This window comes from Platichthys flesus, chromosome 2 (assembly GCF_949316205.1).
Source record: "Platichthys flesus chromosome 2, fPlaFle2.1, whole genome shotgun sequence".
Classification (NCBI taxonomy): domain Eukaryota; kingdom Metazoa; phylum Chordata; class Actinopteri; order Pleuronectiformes; family Pleuronectidae; genus Platichthys; species Platichthys flesus.
This window is the reverse complement of record NC_084946.1, coordinates 21,111,656-21,130,872: the sequence shown is the minus strand read 5'-3', so window position 1 is coordinate 21,130,872 and position 19,217 is coordinate 21,111,656. Positions and strand designations below refer to the sequence as shown.

Sequence of the window (19,217 nt, the reverse complement as noted above, 5' to 3'; positions counted from 1 at the left end):
GTCTGTCTGTCCTTTTATCTATCTATCCTTCCTTCTATCTATCTATCTATCTATCTATATATATATATATCTTTCTATTTGTCCATCCTTCTATCGATCTATCTGTCTATTTGGCTATCTGTCTATCTTTCTAGCTGTCTCTCTGTCTATCTGTCAAACTGTCGCCATCTATTGGTTTGGAGAATTTCCTGTGACGTCACGATCCTCCCGTCGGTACTATCTTTCGCCAGCCAATAGGCGGGCATTCGGAGCATTCCTGCAGCCAATCAGAGCTCGCGGTTTATTTAAAGGCTCTAAACAGAGGGACGTTTGAAATCAAACAGGGTTGCGTTGGGTGGAGTGTGAAGTCCGCTGTGCTGTGTGCGTCCGTCCGTACGCGTCTTCGTATTTATATAAACCGGCTTTAAAATCAGTATTTACATCTTTGTAGCTGTTAGCCTTGGCTCTGAGGTAGCGGGGGAGTTAGCATTACTGTGTAGCTCTTTATGTTCGTAGCCGCTTTCTTCCAACGGACCGACGTAGCTGCTAGCTAGCTGGAGTAAATTTCCCTGCCTGAGGGCTGCTTTCAGCTCGGCTAAACGCTGGTCACATCCCCGGACGCTGGTTTCCCTCGGTCACTGTGCAATAACACACGTAGGTAAGTCCTGTTGTCTCATTTACTATAATGTGCTGTCCAAGTTCGGTGTGGTTTTTAAGCTAACGTTAGCTGTGAGCTAGCGTTAGACATGGTAGCCATGGAAGAAAGGTGGCTAACGTTTTTTTTTACGACCGTAGTTTCAAGTGTTTATCTCGTTTCCTTTTTCTATATTTTAACTTAGCAAAAAGAACCATCAATTAACAATCGTATGGGACTACTTAGCATTATGTGCACTTTACCCGTTAAACGTATTCCAATTGTATCATCTAATATTAATCCGCATGCAGACCTTCGTTTAAAGTCCCACCCATTGTGTTATATATTCCTTCATATCTTTCTGTATTCACACATTATTGTATAATGTGTGAATTTATATTCTTATATAGGTATGTTTTTATAGTTTTATTATATAAAATATAATCTGTTTACTATACTATATAAATAGTATGTTCTACTCATATTGTCCAATCTATGTATATATGCGTCTATCTCAATATCTCCTTATAAAAATGCTCAAATACAGTTTTTTTGTTTTTTTTTAACATGTTCATGCAATCATCCTATGCCACTGCTGTCTTTCCCAGAATATGGATGCCTCTGCAAGACTCAAGAAGGCAAAAGACATGAAGCTTCAAAGGCCTGAACTCAAAGTAATGCAAAATGTGTTAAGATTCTTCTGTCAGTGATTGGGGGGGGGGGGGGTAACTTATCTGACCTTTACCTGTGTGTATAATTTATATATAACTTGCATGTGCGTGTGTGCACAATCAGATATATACAAACTGTGTTCCAGACCTCTTTATAGTACAGAGCAGAAGCTTATCCTCTTGAACTCCGATCACTCCTCCGAGGTGGTCTGAGATACATTCGGCTTCTTTCTTTTTGCTGTGTGGATGCAAATGTGTTAGTATTTGTGTCAGTAAGTATTGCCCTTTGGATTACAGTTGAGCAGTGATGGACCAAAGCGGATTCCTGTGTCACACCACTCGCAGATGGCGGTCGTTACACCAACTCCACAGCAGCGCGTCCTTGGTGTGTCAAATGGACCTCAGCGCATTCAGCGACCTGTTAGTCATCAGAAACCTGTATCTCAAGTCTCTGCTGCTATCAAGTCTACAAAGCTCTCTGATCAGAATATTAACCCCATTACAAGGACTGTAAATCCTGCATCTCAGCCCAAATCTGGTTCCCAGCTAATCCAGCCAAAGACAAGTGTGGCCAAACTGAAGCAGGAGCTGGTCAAACCACCGGTAGAATCTGCAAAGCTGGAGAAGCCACAGAGTAAGCATAGTGTAAAATTGGAAATAATTCTGTATTTTTTTCTTTTAGCTCCTAAAATATAATGTTTCTTCTTTTTGATAGACAAACCTGCCATGAAAGAATCTGGAGAGGTCCCCTCATCAAAATATGAGTGAGTTAATGTGTTGTTACTTTCACTTTTACACCATCTTTCATCAAATTACCAATTTATCTGCTGTCATGTGTAACACTGCACATTTCTGCTCACATAGGAAGCGATGGAGCCTGGAAAATTTTGACATTGGCCGTCCCTTAGGAAAGGGTAAATTTGGCAACGTTTACCTGGCAAGAGAGAGACAGAGTAAGTTCATCTTGGCCCTGAAGGTGCTCTTTAAGAAGCAGCTGGAGAAGGCCGGGGTGGAACACCAACTGAGGAGAGAAGTCGAGATCCAGTCTCACCTCAGGTAATGTGTTATTCAGATTTTGTGATTGAGGTTATGAACATTACTCAATTTTGAATTTGATGGCTGCCTGATTCTGATAAGCATTATCATTAAGGTAACTGTGGTACCCTATTAGCGGTGTCCCTATATTTTTTTTTTTGTTCGCTATGAACAAAAGCCAAAATGGGCCCTCATAACATTAACAATGAAATCTACAGAGGCATGCCTTGATGCAGGGGGGGGAAGTGTAATTTCTCAAATAAATTGTCTTCCAATGCTATTTAAAAACAATCATTTTCCTTATAATAGCTCATTGACCACTAGTTCTCCTGCCTTTGGTGCTGTAGATGGGCCACAGAGTCTGGGATATTATCTCTGAACATGTTTTATATTGACATCATCAGATTGAACATTTCTATGGACATGATCTATAAATCAGCTTCTGAGGCATTAGCTGCTGGTTTGCTCTTTGTTGGACTTGGTTGGGTATTCAAAAAAAAATCTCAATAAAAATCCTCTGGCTCGGCATCCTGCAGGCACCCCAACATCTTGCGTCTCTATGGCTACTTCCATGACACATCAAGAGTGTATCTCATTCTGGAGTTTGCACCCAGAGGAGAATTATACGGTGAGCTGCAGCGCTGTGGAAAATTTCCTGAGGACAGAAGTGCTACGGTGAGTCTGCCAATTTAAAACTCGTTTGACTGTTGAATCACCAACTTAAATGTGTGTATATATTAAAATCACTGAGACTATGAAGTTTCTGGATAGCGTATGTTAACTCCATAGACATTTTTATGTTTAGTGTCCTTTTTAATTAATGGAAAGTTACTCATAACAAGCTGTCAAGAACGTGTGATTCATATTGTGATCACCATTATTCTTTGTCATTGTAGTACATCATGGAGCTGGCAGACGCCCTCAACTATTGCCACACCAAGAAGGTGATCCACAGGGACATCAAACCAGAGAACCTGTTACTGGGTGCTAATGGGGAGCTGAAGATTGCAGATTTTGGCTGGTCTGTGCACACACCCTCCTCCAGGTATCCTCATGCTTTTTTTTCTACTTTTTTTTTCTGTGATAAACATTTTGCCACTGTAAATCAGATCTCACACAATTATGATAAACTGGGCTTGCTTCATCATTCACTTTTTCCCTGTTCAGGAGGTCCACCCTTTGTGGAACACTGGACTACTTGCCTCCAGAGATGATTGAGGGAAAAACTCATGATGAAAAGGTCGACCTGTGGAGCCTGGGTGTCCTCTGCTACGAGTTCCTGGTTGGAAAACCCCCCTTTGAAACAAAAAGCCACGATGACACCTACCGCAGGATATCAAGAGTAAGGCTGAGATGTCCAGACAGCTGACACGCATTGTTTTAGCAGCTTTCATAGACAGCCCCAAACAAGAATTTGTGATATAATGTGGTAACTAGCACTATGATGGATGAATTCATTCTTTGTATATGTAAATAGAATTATAAATGTCTTGATTACATTAAGTTTAGAGATTATCATATCATCCATTTAAAACTTTGTTGTGTACTCTGAAGTTATGTTTCTGTTTGTTCATTGTGTTTAGAACATGTCCTTATTATTATGTAATCTAAATTCTGTGTAGACAGACAAGACTCACAATAGCAGCAACAATGCTAGCCAGCAGTTCAGTTAACTAGTCATCACACACTGGTAAAGTAGGCATGTATGCCAATGGCTAATACCCACTTTACTGTCTTTGTGTTACAGGTGGAGTACACATACCCTGCACATTTCGATATCAGCGATGGAGCCAAACACCTGGTTGCCCAGCTGTTGAAGCACAACCCCATGCACAGATTGCCCATCCAGGGCGTCCTGACCCACCCCTGGGTCGTCGAATGCTCAACCAAGAAGCCCACAACTCTGAACAACGAAGAGCCCAGCCAGTGAGCCTCTTTGTGTTGTCGGTTACTGGCTGGTGCGGAGCATGAACGCCACTGTGCAGCTGATTCGAAGAATCTGCTTGTCCTCCCACTACTTGACTTTCAAATCACTTGATGGGGCTGTTTTTGTCAGCGGAGCTTTTGCGCCACCTGGTTTTACCTTCTTCTCCTTCTGACTTTCCCTGTCTTACTAATGGCTCCTGTTGCCTGTAAATATTTCACTGTTTTTGTACAATTATGAAATTTTTATTTTGTTTCTAAAAAGCTATTACTTGAATTAAAAAATACTCTACTGACCCTTTTGCAATAGAATCATACCAGCCTCAATGCCCATCAACACACACTCACAAAGTGAAAACCTGACCAGCATCACTGTCCAGTCTGTTTATAAATAATAATTAATTGAATTGTATTTTGAAGTTAAGCAGTATATATTTATGTATCCATAAAAAGTGCATGTTGTAGTGGTAACTACCAATGAGGCAGTTTGGCGCTGATCTCTGTGGACTGTTTTATTAGAACCATACATGGTTCAGTCATCAATCTTTATGGATGTGTTGCTGTAATCAGATTAAATCCAAAGGATGTCTTTGCTCTGATGCATGAACACTGAGGTATTGCATCACAATGTAAAGATACTGAGCGCTGATTGGTCTTAGTGTTAACATCTTGCAGTGACTGGTATCATTCCATCACGAGATGGTCTCTAGTTTACTTCTTTGTTTTTTTTTTGTTTTCAACAGAGTTTAATGTTGTGAAGCTGAATTCAGGATGATGCAGTTATTTCACAGACAGGTTCAAATGGAGCTGCCTTTATCAAGCAGCCAGCAGAGGGTGCCAGGATACTAAGGTTTGAGGACAAGTATGTTGCAGATTATAGGGAGAATTAATGCCACTGTCACTGTTGATAATCTATAAAAGCAAAGTGAGTTTCTTAATTAAAATATCTTAGTTAAATTAGCATTTTATTTGTTTCACAGTATTTATGTCGCTGGTAAATGTTAAGGACAGAATTCCTGTTTCAATAAAATGTTGAAACGTAATTTTTTTTGTTTTTGTTTTGTGGACTGATGTGCCAAATTTGATTAGTATGGGAATTGAGGATTATAGGATTAATATTTACCATACAGTACTATAATGAGGGGTCATTTATTTGCTCAACTTCAAGTGCACATTAAAACGGCTGTCAAAAACGAGGAATCTTTGCAAATGGGAACAGGTTCTACAAATAATTGGCAGAAATCTGTCTGTGTCATCAGTGAGGGAGTATTGTGTGAAGAGAAGAGAAACATATTCTTACCACAGGCACAAAGTAGAACTACATGTGTAATGGGAGAAGGCTGTTAATATCAATTCTGTGAATCAAACCCACAGTCATTGAGCATTCAGCTCGTCCCCCACGGCCCAGCAGATGTCATCAAGAGGTCAAAACACTTTTACATTGAAAGTTTTGTTCAGATTTGAAAGAAAAATACTCTACAGTGACTTGCATTGTACATTGTCCAACTTTGGTCATTTATGATGCCTCTCTATTCGAAGCAATTCCTCTCCTATCCAGTAGGTGGCCCCCCAGGCATAATATTTCGTCAAACTGCCTTGAAGGAGATTAATGTAATAACACCATTTTATGAATGGTTCATTAGCAACAAAATTCCTGTTTTTAGTCTAATATTTGATCCAGATGTATTGGTTTATGCCAATAGCTTATATAGTACGTTGTGTATTAATGCTTGATTGAAAATGACAAGAGTGATGAATCCCCTCAGTAAAATGGCTGCAGGCTTTCAGATGTAGTTTATTTCACACAATAGGAAATCTAAATTGTGTTATAGGAATAATTCTACATATGCTCATATATATATTATTTTTATTTTTTGTCAAGGTGATCTGCTTGTGCATCTCATCTCTTATTCCCTCGATCACGTTAAAAATATCTCATCATATTCTCCATTTCCGGCAGTTTGCCTGCATTGGATCTGTTCCTTGGACTCCATCACGCTTTAAAGACTGATCACCCAATGCACCAGGTGACAGCTCTGTGCTTCAGCAGCTGGAGACGAGGCCTGACGGGGAATCAACGCTGTGTCCAGGTGTTGTCTGAGCAGCAAATCAACACGGTGGATGAACAGGTCGACCAGAAGGCCCGATGCAGGCCTGCAGCACAACATCTGGCGAGGGGATCTTTTCATTTTTGAGTCTGCAGGAATATCTGAAACGCATGCTTTGGATTTCTATACACACAAGACGTGAGTATGCGCAGAGTAAAGGTCTGAAGGTTATAGCGGGAAATTCGGATAGGATTATGATTTGACAGAAATGAAATAGATCTGTGTCGACCCCCACTCACAAAAATGCGAGGCACGTGAGCTACATAGGTGTTTCTAAGCCCCCTGCAGGGGCCTCTATGGTTTTCTTAACAAATGAACATGAATGCGACTTTTTTTCTCCAACATTTTCTATATTTTATTATAGAGAAAAAAAAAATACATGTTCTGACCGTATTTCGTTTTACATAAAACCACACACATTTTTACAATATAATTTCACTTATTTCTTTATTCTTTAATATTAATATCACGATATATGATAACGACTTTGAGATATACATTCCATCTTTTTGAAACCACAATAACACACTACACATACGGTTTTATCACATTTCCACAGGACCCATTGGATTGCACAGAATGAAAAATGTCTGTATGCACATTTTCCTCTTTAATATTAATTTTTTTGTTAGATTTTCCTACACCGAATTGTCGAGACATAAGTCTTTCAAATTAAATTCAGAAACAGGCCATATATATATATATTTTTTTTTTAAAGACAATTCATTTTATTTTGGAATTGAGTGTGCAGTACTTTAATTTGGGGTCCCCATCTAGCTGAAGTGTGGGCCAGGGTGGGGGGTTTGGGTGTGTGAAGGTGATGAAGCTATAAAAACAATAATTTCGGTTTTAAAGGCCAATTAACAAATGAAATATTCTGGGACAGACCTCTTCCAGACGGAAGAATCGAAATTTAGAGGCTTCTTTTAAATGTCCACTTCCCAGTTTCATTTCTTATGAAATCATACATTCAATGCATAGTTTGTATAGCTGCTGTGTACTATCTGATATTCTGCATTTCCAGTGTTTATGTCTTTATTCAAACGGCTGGGGGGAGGTCCAATTTCCTCATTTATGAGCGAAACTTCATTATTTGTATTTTAAAATTCTCTATATGCATTCATGTGTTTCTGCTGCTGGTTATTGTCATTTTTGTTATTTTTCCACCTTGCTTCTCTGGACTTGAACCGCACTCGTGCCCGTGATAATCACATTACTTTAATTACCTTGAATAAAGTGGCGTTTTTCTCTTTTATTTTGTTGAAATGAACTTATCTTAAATCACATTGAACCCTCATTGAAGGTCCGTCTATCACAAGCATTACATGAGGTGAAGTCTCGTGTGGGGAAGCACCACTAGAGCGACGAAGAGACGAACTGCCCTTTTTGCCATTTTGTTTAAGGTCAATATTGTAAACGTTCACTCCACTGGAAAATATGTATCATCTCGTTCGCATATTTATACAACATGTATTGTCCATATATAGTGTGTTGTGGATGCATTGGATGTCCTTACTGCCACCGGTTCTGTGTGGGTATGTGTGTTTACGCGCGTGTGTATGTGTGCGCGCGTGCGTGTGTGTGCGCATTTTTTCTGATTTGATGCAAGACTTTATGAGTGCGCGCTTTTTACGCATGGATTAAGCAGAGGGGCTGCGTTTGCGGGGATGTCGTGTGTTTTATTATCAACTTTATTTCTCATTTTTTCACTAAATGGGGTTTTGCGTTTAATATTTAGCTCGAGAGATGCGTCTACTCCTGTACTCCATCGCTGTAAGCCTCTATGAGCCCCTCCATCGAGTGGATGAAACCAGATATGCTGCATATACCTCCTATTACAAAAATGGCGACGTCAAAGAAGACCTGGTGCCACAGCAGCTTCCTCCATAAAAGCTTGAGGTGGAAGAGGCTGGGAAGCAGAAAGCACAGGCCCGCGCCCGTCAGGCTGCCTGTGAGGCCCATGAGGAGGGCGAAGTGTGGCACAAAGACGGCCATGAGCAAGGTGAACACCACAAGGATACAGCGGAGAGAGAGTCCCCAGGATTTTAGGCGTCCATCGCCCCCGTAACAATCTGGGAAGACGGCGCGTCCCCCATCCTGGAAAAACGATTTCTCCAGCACCTCCACAGCTGCGAAAAACGGCAACGGATACGACAGCAAAGCTTTGGCCACGAGGAAGAGGTTGACGACAGCGCGGATGGTTGAGGGCAGGTTGTCTGTGATGACCTCCTTGGTGTCGTCGGCCCAGGTCAGGTAGGCCACCAGGGCGAACAGGCCCTTGAGGATGCAGGCAGAGATGTGAGTCCAGTTCATCATGCAGGTGAACTCGCTGGGCTTACTCATGTTCCCCTCCAGAGACGGCAGGAAGATCTGCGACGTGTAGCTGAACACGATAATCCCAATGGAGATGGGGAACTTCTTGACATCGATGTAGAACTTGACCTTGTCCCAGGCCCAGTCCCTGGCTCGGGAGAGGCAGTAGGCTATCACCAGGACGTTGATGACGAAGTGGGCCATCGTGCACAGCAAGCTGAACTTGGAGACGGCCTTCAGGTTCTTGAGGAAGGCGCAGGGGAGTAGGGCGACGGTGGCTATGATGGCCCACGACTTCTGGGAGATTGGCATGTTGGGGAAGCTGTTGTACATGAGATTGCCGCTGACCACCACGTACAGGATGCAAGTCATCACCAGCTCTATGATCTGGGCTACATTCACGACATGACCTCCTAAAGACGGGAATCTGGGCGCGCAGCAGGCGTTGGCAATGTCCACATAGGAGTCCCTCACACGGACGAGCTGCCCGTCTTCGTCCTCCTCGTACAGGCAGGCAATGAGGATTTTCCCCGTGTAACAGCACACTACGGCGGCGAAAATAATGAGAAAGAGTCCGAGGTATCCTCCGTGCAGGATGGCGTAGGGCAATCCGAGAACAAACATCCCCTGGAAACATGGGCAAGGAAGGAAGACATATTGTGAATTGGTTAAATGTATTGGGTGCAATCAATAATCAATCAATAACGTTGTTGTGAACATATAAGACGTGTTAATTATTCTTTAATCGGAAGGAACCAGGTCATGTTTAAATACGGGCTTCGGCTCTGGTCTGCCTGACTCTAGAGTGGATGTCTCTCCCGTTTTCATATTGTGGGTTTTCCACTTTGCTTTGAGCGCATCCGCCCGCCTCTGACGTCAGCACGAGCTGGAGGAGACACTCTCTGACGTCACGGTGACTGCCGTGACCGCCGCCGTGATGAAGCATGAAAAGGATTACGCCTCTAGCTTTTTTTTTTGTCGCATTGCCTGCAGACCCGGACTCTGGTGTGAATCCTCGCACCTTAAGTGATGACCGCAAAGTCGCCTTGCGCGCACACAAACCTTTGTGCGTAATTGTAGCTTGGATATAGAAATGGATTCTTTTCAGCTTATTATAGCTCTTATCGCTTCTTGCCAAGAACATATGAAACTAGTTGCACTCTAAGAAATGAGAGATAAACATTTATCTACACATATTTTATGTTTTTGGTCTGTATTATGGGTTTAATGCTGAAGGCCCCTAAATGAAAGAAATATAAAGAACATGCTTTTTAGCTTTTTTGTGGATGATAACATCTTTTTCCTTATCAGTGTCTCCTCCTCAGGTGAGGAGTTATCAGGGATCGGTGACATTGGACATCACTATACAGACAAAGAATGTGGTGTGTGTGTGTGTGTGTGTGTGTGCGTGTGTTTCCTTGAGGAGGGAGGGGGGCGTGTGACACCTCTTTTTTCAGCGCATAATTCAGTCGTAGCTGTTATATTTTCCCCTTTTTAGCATCTCTGCATATTTTCCCATGAAAATGCATTAAAAAAAAAAAAAGTTTCACACCAGAAATGAGTCCGGTGTTCAACATCAACTACCAAACCAAAAGTCTGCATAATTTACCAGACATAATTCATTTATCGTTATCAGACACAGGAACTTGATGAAGTTGCTTTTAGGGGACAGAGCCTGGAGATTTTTTGGGTTCGTACATTTGTATGCATTCGCAGGAGCGCTGTATATAGGCTCCGGGGGCGAGTCAGCCAATTAGAACCGGAGCCGCCCGTCTATTCTCCACGAAGTGCGTCTTTACCTGGATTGCATTCGTGACGTTCCAGCCCGCCTCCCATACGGTGATTTTTGGTTTGACTTCGGTCAACTCGTTCGTCAGACCCCCGTCCTTTGAGGATGAGCGCGATGGACCGGTGCCGTCCCTCTGGTAGTGGCTGTCCCCCGCCGCCGCGCCCCCGTCTCCACTCGGTTCTCCCCCCATCTCATCAGACGGCATAACGTCCATCTGCATGCCATGCCGGTGGTCGTAGTCCAGGTCGTCGCAGGCGGCGAAGCCCACTGCCTCCTCGTTGGTGGCGGCCTGGAAGCCCATCCTGGCGAACATGCCGCTCACCTTCGCCTGGGATTTGTTGGACACAGTCGTGGCTGCGTTTGACAGTTTATTGGAAAGCTTACCTCTGATTAATGTCGCCATTTTCGTGCTATTCTCCCGACACGTAACTATCTGCTGCTTAATTAGTGCTTTTTTTTTCTTCTTCTTCTTCTTCTACTTCAATCGGTAAAAAATTGAGGCTACTTCAAGTTGCTGCTCTTGATTCTCTACATTAGATAAAGCCACGAGAAAAAAAGAGTTGAGCTTCAAGACACCGGTGGTTTTCAGTTGCTATCTCCACTCGTGGCTCAGTGTGCGCCTGCTGCTGCTGCTCCTGATTAGCCCCAGGTTCATGTCACCTTCAGACGACGCCGCTCCGTCTCTGCATCCTCGCACCGCGCTCTGATACTCGACGCGTAGCGCACCTTTTTTTTTCCAGTCTCTGAGGCAGTTCAGCGGTGTGCGCAAACGCTTTACGCACAACCAAGGGCAAGCCACCGGGCTCCGTTTGGCCTGTAATATCCTTTTCTTTTGGGGTTTAAGGTGGCACGCAGCCTTTCCTGGAGTCGGTTGTAGGTTTTCAGGTGCCTTTACTGATGCCAATGCGGTACCGTGGAGCCCAGGGGGTGGGGGGGGGATAGGAGGAGGAGACACGTGTCCTCACCAGCCTGCCAATGCAACGCACGTCTCCAGCCCTCCCAGTACCCCACCAGGAGAAAACGGGAGAGATTTGCTGCATTTCTAGGGGAGGCGCTTGTGTACCCCCACCACCACCCCTCCAAACCCATAATCTATAATACCTCATCCGGACATCCAATGACATTCCGGGGGCCTGAAATCTTGCATAACTTTACGCGTATAAAAGGAGGCTGGAATTCGCCGTTAATCCAAACTGTCTGGACCAGATTTTTATTACAATCAAACTTGGTTTCGTTTTTGTTTTTAAATCAAATATTGCGTGATTTCCGTTTCTTTTTAAGGAGAAGAGGACGCGGAGCATCAACATAATAGCCCATGTGGTTTCTGGGATTGAAAACGTGTTGAAGGGGAAAAATCGCAAATTTTCTGTCTTTACTAAATTATGGTAAGAAACCGAGCTGAAGACCGAATTTTTTGTTCATTTATTTTTGCGAAATCTGGCCTTTTGTTACTTCTTTAGAATTGGAAACGTACATTTTTATCAACTTTTATCGCTGGCTGTGTTTTCAAGCTGAAGACTTCATTCAGGGTGCTCACTCCTTCCCTCTATCTTTCCTTCCTTCATCCATCCATCCATCCATCCATTCATCCATCCATTCAGTTACTGTGTTTGTGAAGGTTATATTGCGGCCTGAGCCATGGCGGTGTTTCCTTTGAGAATGTGGTCGTCTATAGACAATGATATTTATTATTAAAAATAATAACAAAACGTGTAAACTCGTGAGAAATAACATTGGGATTTGATCTGAAAGGAAAATGCGTTATATGTAGTTCAATTCTATGGAAAAAATAAACTACTCTTATCACGTTTATCTCATCATCTTTACATGTATTTTTATTGACTCAAATTAAAGAAAATCACAATAGGCTTTATTTGCATTGAACTATTTGTCTTTCATGGAGAGATTTTCAGTAAGCGAGGCCCAAAGTGCTGTAAACAGTTTGTTGACACTGTCTTGTCAGTAGCACTTTGTGTCCACCATGTTTCCCTGTTTCCTCAGGCTATTGGATCAGAGTTCATCACCATGATGCAAAGCCACGGCCTCGCTCTCTACACTCCCACAGTCTACTGTAACACGGTCTGCTGCTGCTGCTGTACACACAGACTATTTACTTTGAAATCGAGATGTATGAATAAATCCCCATTAAAAGCTTTCAACATGGGTTCTTCAATAGAACAGGCTGCGTGATAAAAGCAGTAATAATAATAAGACCAAACTGGTGATTATCGAACGACAAAGCACGAACAAAAGTCTGTGATGGCTTTATAGTCGGCCTCCTCTTGAGAACCTGTGCCAGTGATTTAAAAAAAAAGATTAAAAAAAATGACCACACCAACACAAAGGCCCCTGCATCGTCTGATTTATATTTTGTATATATTATTATTGAAATCCTGGCATTGAAAAGCCAATTGATTAACTCCTTTGTTGCCGATTTAGATGCACAAGGGTTCAAGCCGAAAAGAGAGAAATCATTTCCTTCCCTAAGTATTTTTTGGATGAAAAAGCTGCACTGTGATGCAGTGGTTTCAGGTTTGGAAGGAGCGAACAGGCCGCGCTGCAGGTCCTTACAGCTTTCAGGCCTCTCTGTTAGATCTCCAGCCCGATTTAAACCCACCACGTCTGAACAATAAACGACAAGGCAAACAAATCTATCACTCTGACGCGTCTTCCCTTTATAATCTTTGGTTGTGGGAACGAAAATGGCTGCTTAGCCTCTTCCCTCAGTGAAAGAGTTAATGACAGAGGCTGTTATCAACGGGCTGCAGCCTTCCTCCCTCCTCCTCCTCCTCCTCCTCCTCCTCCTCTCATCTGTCTGACGGAGGGAGCTCCAGGATGAAAAGAGCAGCCGTGACACCAGCAGCCAGCAGGTTACACAGGCTGCACACCTTTTCACGACCTATTCAAATAATAATAATAATAAATGTTTTTTTTTTGTCATTATGGTGTTGGCATCCAGACTGACTTGACTGTAAGAACTAGGCGTACTGTGATCATATGATGAAGCCCAACCCTGCACGCGCATGTGATCTCGTGCACAAGGACCCCCACAACCATCAGTCCTCGTAATAGGCCTTTTCTCACCGTCTCGGGCCTGTTATTAGTCTTATTGGGAAAATGTGTCTTAACCAGATGGAATCCATGCGCCAAAGTGAAAATGGACCGCTCAAGTTATTCTTATACTCGCACTCACTGCTTCTTAAGTGATTATTCATTTTGCAATTTGCATCACAAGAATCATGTGCACGAGACGTCGTGATGCGATGTGTGGGAGGTGCGCGGTTATCCTTCACCCGCAGAGAGGGAGAGAGGGGAAAGTGATTTTCGCAGTTTATCACCCATCATGAGTCATTGGGGTGGGGTGCAGTGGGTGGGTGGTGCGAGGGTCAGGGTGCACGTCCCGGGAGGCTGCTCCTCGTCTCTGTCGATACAGATAGGACCAATCAAAGCTGCTTATCTGTGTCTTGGTTTTACAGCACAGCGTGTTCCACCGCGTGACGACATTGGAAGAGACAAATCCAAAATGGCACTGTGATCCCATTTCTGTACCCCCTTCCTCCCCTTCCTCCCCTCCTCCCCCTTCTCTCCCTCCTCTCCCTCCCTCCACAGTATTTCACCCCCGGCTCTCCCTTTTCACATTACACACATGGGTGAGCTGGCACAAGGTTCTCCGCCTCCGTGTAACCTCCTCCACCCTGCGCCGACGCCACCCCCACCCCTCAATCTTTTTTCCTCGAATCACAAAAATATAAACCAAATTTTTACAGTTGTGTAGGAGGAGGGGTGCTCCAGAAAAAAAAGAGCATCCAGAGAACAGATTATAACAAATTACATTATGACTACAATGAATATCATAACCATTCAAATGTGAAGGAATAAGCTTTTGATGTTTTCAAGATAAAGATGCTGCACTATGAGTAAAACTGTTCGTTGTGTTTCCGTGACCGCACTTATGTAGGTCTACAATAGCTTTCATAGTAGGCTATCATTACACCATCCATTAAATGGTGTGTGCGTGTGTGTGTGTGTGTGTGTGTGTGTAAGAGAGAGAGAGAGAGAGCGAGAATTGTTTGACGCACGACCCAGATTGAGCCCAGATAATAGAGGATAGGCTATTTTAGGGGAGAGCACAGGTCCAACCATAACCAACCGCTGAGTGGGTTTATTTTATTTAGCATCTAAAGATGAAAATCTCATGTGCCTGAGTGTAGAAAACAAAAGCGCGAGTCCTGTCATTTAACCCGTGATGGTCTGTGTCTATGTGCCAGACCAGCGAGCCAGAAAATACCACCCAGCACTCATCGATTAATGTGGGACAATGAAAAGGCACTCCGGGCTCTCTGGGGACCACGGAGGAGGGAAATTAGCCCGCATCAGGCTAATCAGAGGACCTCAGAGTCCATTAACATTTGCATCACAATCCCAGGTAGCAGGCTGTCTGTGACGGGGACTGAACATTCGTGTTGTTCGTGTTGAAGCCAAACAGAGAGAGAGATGTGGCTTCAGCACCATGGACAAAGTATGGATGCAGCCTATATATAGAAGACCATCTAACCTACTTTTATTTATAGCTTATTGAATTAAGCTTAGCATTTTTATATTTGGGCCAAAATTCTCCACACAAAGTCCCCTAAGCTGGCGTTCCCAGTCTCCAGTCAAATATCGTGGCCTCCGTCGCCGTTGTCCTCAGTTGTACTTGAAATCAAAGGTTCACAAACTTTGCATCTCTTCCAACAAGTCACTGCAACGAGAATAAACCGTATCACCAGTTTTGACGTCATCATGTGTATTTTCACTGTTTTTCCTCTCGAAGTGCAACCGCGGCCGCCGCCCGCTCCCACACAGAGAAATCCAGGTGGTGAACCACTAAGAGCCTTTTCATTACTGCTAATGCGCCTGTTTAATGGCTTATTATGGAGTCCCGGGAGACTTCCTCAGAGAGGGGTTTGTATTAGTCCTGCATGGTGGCGTCTGTCTCACAACAGCACAAACAGTGATGAATGACACGAGGAATTCTTCTACTCTGTCCGTCCATCTTTACATATCCACCCATCCAGCCATCTATCCATGCATACAATCCATCTATCAATATCTATCCATCCATTCATCTATACGTATCGATCCATCTATCATTATCTATCTATAGACCCGTTCATCTCTTCATATCTATCTATCTATCTATACCTAGATTTCTATCTATCATCTTATTTTCTCGTATTAAAAACCAGAAGTCCAAACTGTATCTAAATGTGGGTTTATTCCTCCCTCCGTGTGTGTGTTTGATATCAAACGCTCCCCAGACGCCGTTTCCCTGTTAACCCACAGTGAGACTGTTCTCTCCATCAACCTTTGACGTCCTCTCTTCGCGGGTTCACTCTCCTGCTGCGACACATTAACATTGTAATTGCCTTTTTGTGAGCACAATAAACGGAGCCGGTCCGCGGGGACCCGCACGGCCCGGGGCTGGCACAAAGCTATGCCATCGATTTTTCACTCTCTGCCAGCAAAAATAAAATCTCAGCCAGCGAGAAACACCAACCTGGACGTGCGTGTTCTTCTAGAGATTCTGCATGTGACATTGTAGCGTGTCTGGAGACAAGCGGACACCTGCCCCAGGCCACGTGGTATAAAATAAATAGATGAATTACAGCCAATTATGATTTTGAATGGTCTCATAATGATGGATAACATCATTATTATTGTTATTATTAGTCATTCATTTTAACAGAATTATTAGTTCTTCTCATTATATGGTTTTATTATAAGCCAGGACCATGTCTCCTGTATTGATCATCAATATCTATTACAACTAATCTACTATAGTAAGAACTCCTTCTATTGACTATTGATGTGTGTGTGTGTGTGTGTGTGTGTGTGTGTGTGTGTGTGTAACTGCACTGAACTACAGCATGACATCTTGGGAAAGTGAATACATTTTAGCTTGTCCTTATTGTAAGATGGTTAAGACTTGCTGGTTTAGGTTATAGGGTTAAGGTCAGGCATATACATCTGGCCAATTAGATTCCTCACTAAGATAGGAGGATGTGTGTGTGTGTGTTGCACATTTTTATAGATTAATTAGACTATATTTGTATTTGTCGTTGTCTCCCCCAAGTTTTGTACACTTGTGCATGTGCCTATTTGTTTAAATGTCCAAATTCATATCTGTAAGTGTGCACATATGTAATGTGAGTTTGTGTGTGTGTGTGTGTGTGTGTCTGTGTATGTGTGGTCTTGTCACTCCGTGCCCAGTCAATAATCGTGCAGACCTCAGAGGCTGTTTAACTGACGTGTAATAGTTTTGTTCTCATTAAAGTTTTATGTCGCGAGAGCAGCAGACATCTTGTCGCCCCTCACAGGGATTCCCACGTTTGAATCACGCTGCCCTCTGACAGCTGAGAGGTTCACTGTGCTTCACCCTGGAGCACTTGACACAGTCACAACCACAACACACACACAGTGACTGGGAGTTTAACACTAGGACAACCTGCCTTATCATCTTAGTTTGTAGCTGTGTTGTGTCATGTAATATAAATGCTCTACAGGCTTTTAAACCTCTTTAGTTTTCATGGTATTTTACCTAAACTATGTTAGGATCTTATTCCTCCACTTTCCTTTGATGATCTCTGTTTCTAATGTAAAGAGTAAACTGTAAATGTCAGTCTTGACAAATACTTGTATTCATTTGTAATAAACCCATAATAAACCCACTTTCTACACTGAAAGTGGGTTTTGAAATTTAGTGCAGCTTGATTGAATGTGACATACAGGCTTTGGTGGAGAGCCATGCTAGTTCCTATTAAGTCCATAGTCAAATGGTTTTAAATCACTTAAAACTGCCAATCTGCAGCTGTAGGGAACAAGCAGGCACAATCTAGCATTACATTGGTTATAGCTAAATCAGCAAAAACATCTAAGGCGATTAAAAAAAATCTTTCAAAAGCCTGTAATCTCTTTAAGTTGCTTTCATTCATCACCACTCATGTTTCTAAAAATACGCGTCATTTGCTTAAGTTTTTCTTCTACTGGCATAAATTTGTGTCTTTAGATTCTGAATGAAAAGATGAGATCTAACAAATCCAGCCGTGGCAGTAGAGGGAATCCCTTTTTTGAAATTAGCATTGATGCTGCTGTTTATTCTGACGCGCCCCTGTGTTTTTATTAATACAACCCATCCATTTCCTCTGCCTATCCAGTCTCAATGATTCATTGAAATGCACATCTTGTCTGCAATTGACTACATTCACAACCTGCTGAAAGCTTTTTGTTCCGTCCCTGTGATGTCGGCAGGCCTTCAAACAGCTTTGCTTTAATTGAGGCAGCGCTCGTGGAGAGTGCTCGCAGCGTAATAAAGGCAAACCGCCGGCCATGTTACATGCTGCTTTATGAATAAAAACCTCGGTTGCTTTTGAAAATGGTTTTTTTCCCCCTTCACGTCCTCCCATCCCCCACAGTGGAACCGGGCAGCCACTTTGGACTGTCATTAACTGCTATTGTCAGCGGTGCAATCAAGAGCAGGGAGCAAAAAAGAAAAAAAAAATGCTCCAACACTTATCATGAGCTCAGCCACAAGCGGGAACACACAAAAAACGCACAAGCCACACAACAGGCGAGTGGATGTTACTATTGATTTCTGCGCCGATGTGTGAGGCATTGCACAAATACAGAAGCTTGGGCACAAAAGGTGTTTTTTGTCTTTCAACAACTATAATTGTGCTGCAACACCAGGGGAATGACTGACTCTATATTTAGGCAGCAGGTCAATACAGCCATGAAAACGACTCAGAGGCTGCTTTGCAATCTTCAGTTTGATCAGAGCTGCTACTCAGGCTTCTTATATTGACCCCAATTCCCTTAAAACATATAAAAAAATATATTATGAAACGGAAGTATGTAAGGAAAACTATATGCAACAAGTTCTCAAGCCTGCCTGAGTATATTCTGTATAAGTGCTTTGTACCTAAACTTTTGTTATGAACCTCAGGAGGATGTCATCCATTCAGGGCGCTGAGGTGAAGCCCCTCCTGCAATCCATCATGAAATTCACATTTCAATGAAAACCGTTATTGTGTTGTGAATAAATTTTGTTTTTTACTAACACACAATGACTTATGCAAGAGTTAGTACATTCAAACCCAAAGAGAGACAGAGACTGTTGATGGCGAGTAGAGTCCATTGCTTTACAGTCAACCTTTCAACCAGTTTGAATGCACCATCCGTGCACTTATTCCGTGTGTGAGTGTGGAAATACACAAAATGACAGTTCAGGTTAAAAGAAATACGTTGTTAAGGTAAGAAGTCATTTGCAATCATGGTAACAATTGTAATGAACAGCATTGCGGGGGGGGGGGGGGGGTGGACTAGTGGCAGAAACTTGGACTATGGGCAGAGAAGGTCTCTGGTTCGACTCCACTGAGAAACAACAAAAACACGAACATGGATTGATCTGTCCAAAAATCCAAGAGTCTCCCTACCCTGTCTAGTGCCCCTGAGCAAGGCACCTTACTCCCCCAACATCTGCTCCCTGAGCGCCGTACATGGTCCCTCACTGCTCTGTGTGTCCTGCACCAGATGGGTCAAAAGCAGAGGTTAAATTTCCCTACCTGCATGAGTGTGCCTTTGCATGTCTGTGCATGTCTGTGCATGTGTTTGGGACTAATAAATGCATCTTAATCTTAATCTAATTTAAACTAGGTTCAGGCTCGAAGCTTATTGGCTGCAAAAGTTGATGTATTGCTCCGCTGACTTCACTCATATGATTAGTG

At 43.0% G+C, this 19,217-nt stretch overlaps 2 protein-coding genes across 3 annotated transcripts; one reads left to right on the top strand and one right to left on the bottom strand.

Moving 5' to 3' along the window:
* The first annotated feature begins 330 nt into the window (after positions 1 to 330).
* On the top strand, positions 331 to 5,285 carry aurka (aurora kinase A). 2 transcript variants are annotated; one of them, XM_062405700.1, is made up of 9 exons: positions 331 to 633; positions 1,222 to 1,287; positions 1,582 to 1,918; positions 2,000 to 2,048; positions 2,149 to 2,340; positions 2,856 to 2,994; positions 3,216 to 3,364; positions 3,487 to 3,661; positions 4,067 to 5,285. In XM_062405700.1, the coding sequence occupies exons 2-9, from the start codon at positions 1,225 to 1,227 to the stop codon at positions 4,247 to 4,249; spliced, it is 1,287 nt and encodes a 428-aa protein (XP_062261684.1). In that variant the 5' UTR covers positions 331 to 633; positions 1,222 to 1,224; the 3' UTR covers positions 4,250 to 5,285. The 2 variants fall into 2 exon arrangements, with proteins under 2 accessions (XP_062261684.1, XP_062261675.1); XM_062405691.1 differs by having other exon boundaries at positions 331 to 637.
* A 1,427-nt stretch (positions 5,286 to 6,712) lies between these two features.
* slc32a1 (solute carrier family 32 member 1) lies at positions 6,713 to 11,359 on the bottom strand. Its single transcript, XM_062405678.1, has 2 exons — positions 10,463 to 11,359; positions 6,713 to 9,290 (listed from the first exon to the last, which is right to left on the bottom strand). The coding sequence occupies exons 1-2, from the start codon at positions 10,853 to 10,855 to the stop codon at positions 8,103 to 8,105; spliced, it is 1,581 nt and encodes a 526-aa protein (XP_062261662.1). The 5' UTR covers positions 10,856 to 11,359; the 3' UTR covers positions 6,713 to 8,102.
* Positions 11,360 to 19,217: the final 7,858 nt, after the last annotated feature.

Coding starts and splice junctions, on each gene's coding strand:
- slc32a1 (XM_062405678.1), bottom strand. CDS start 10,855: ATGGCGACATTAATCAGAGGTAAGCTTTCCAATAAACTGTCAAACGCA. Junction 9,291..10,462: donor ACGTCACGAATGCAATCCAG/GTAAAGACGCAC, acceptor CCATGTTTCCAG/GGGATGTTTGTTCTCGGATT.
- aurka (XM_062405700.1), top strand. CDS start 1,225: ATGGATGCCTCTGCAAGACTCAAGAAGGCAAAAGACATGAAGCTTCAA. Junction 3,365..3,486: donor GTGCACACACCCTCCTCCAG/GTATCCTCATGC, acceptor TTCCCTGTTCAG/GAGGTCCACCCTTTGTGGAA. Junction 3,662..4,066: donor CCTACCGCAGGATATCAAGA/GTAAGGCTGAGA, acceptor TTTGTGTTACAG/GTGGAGTACACATACCCTGC.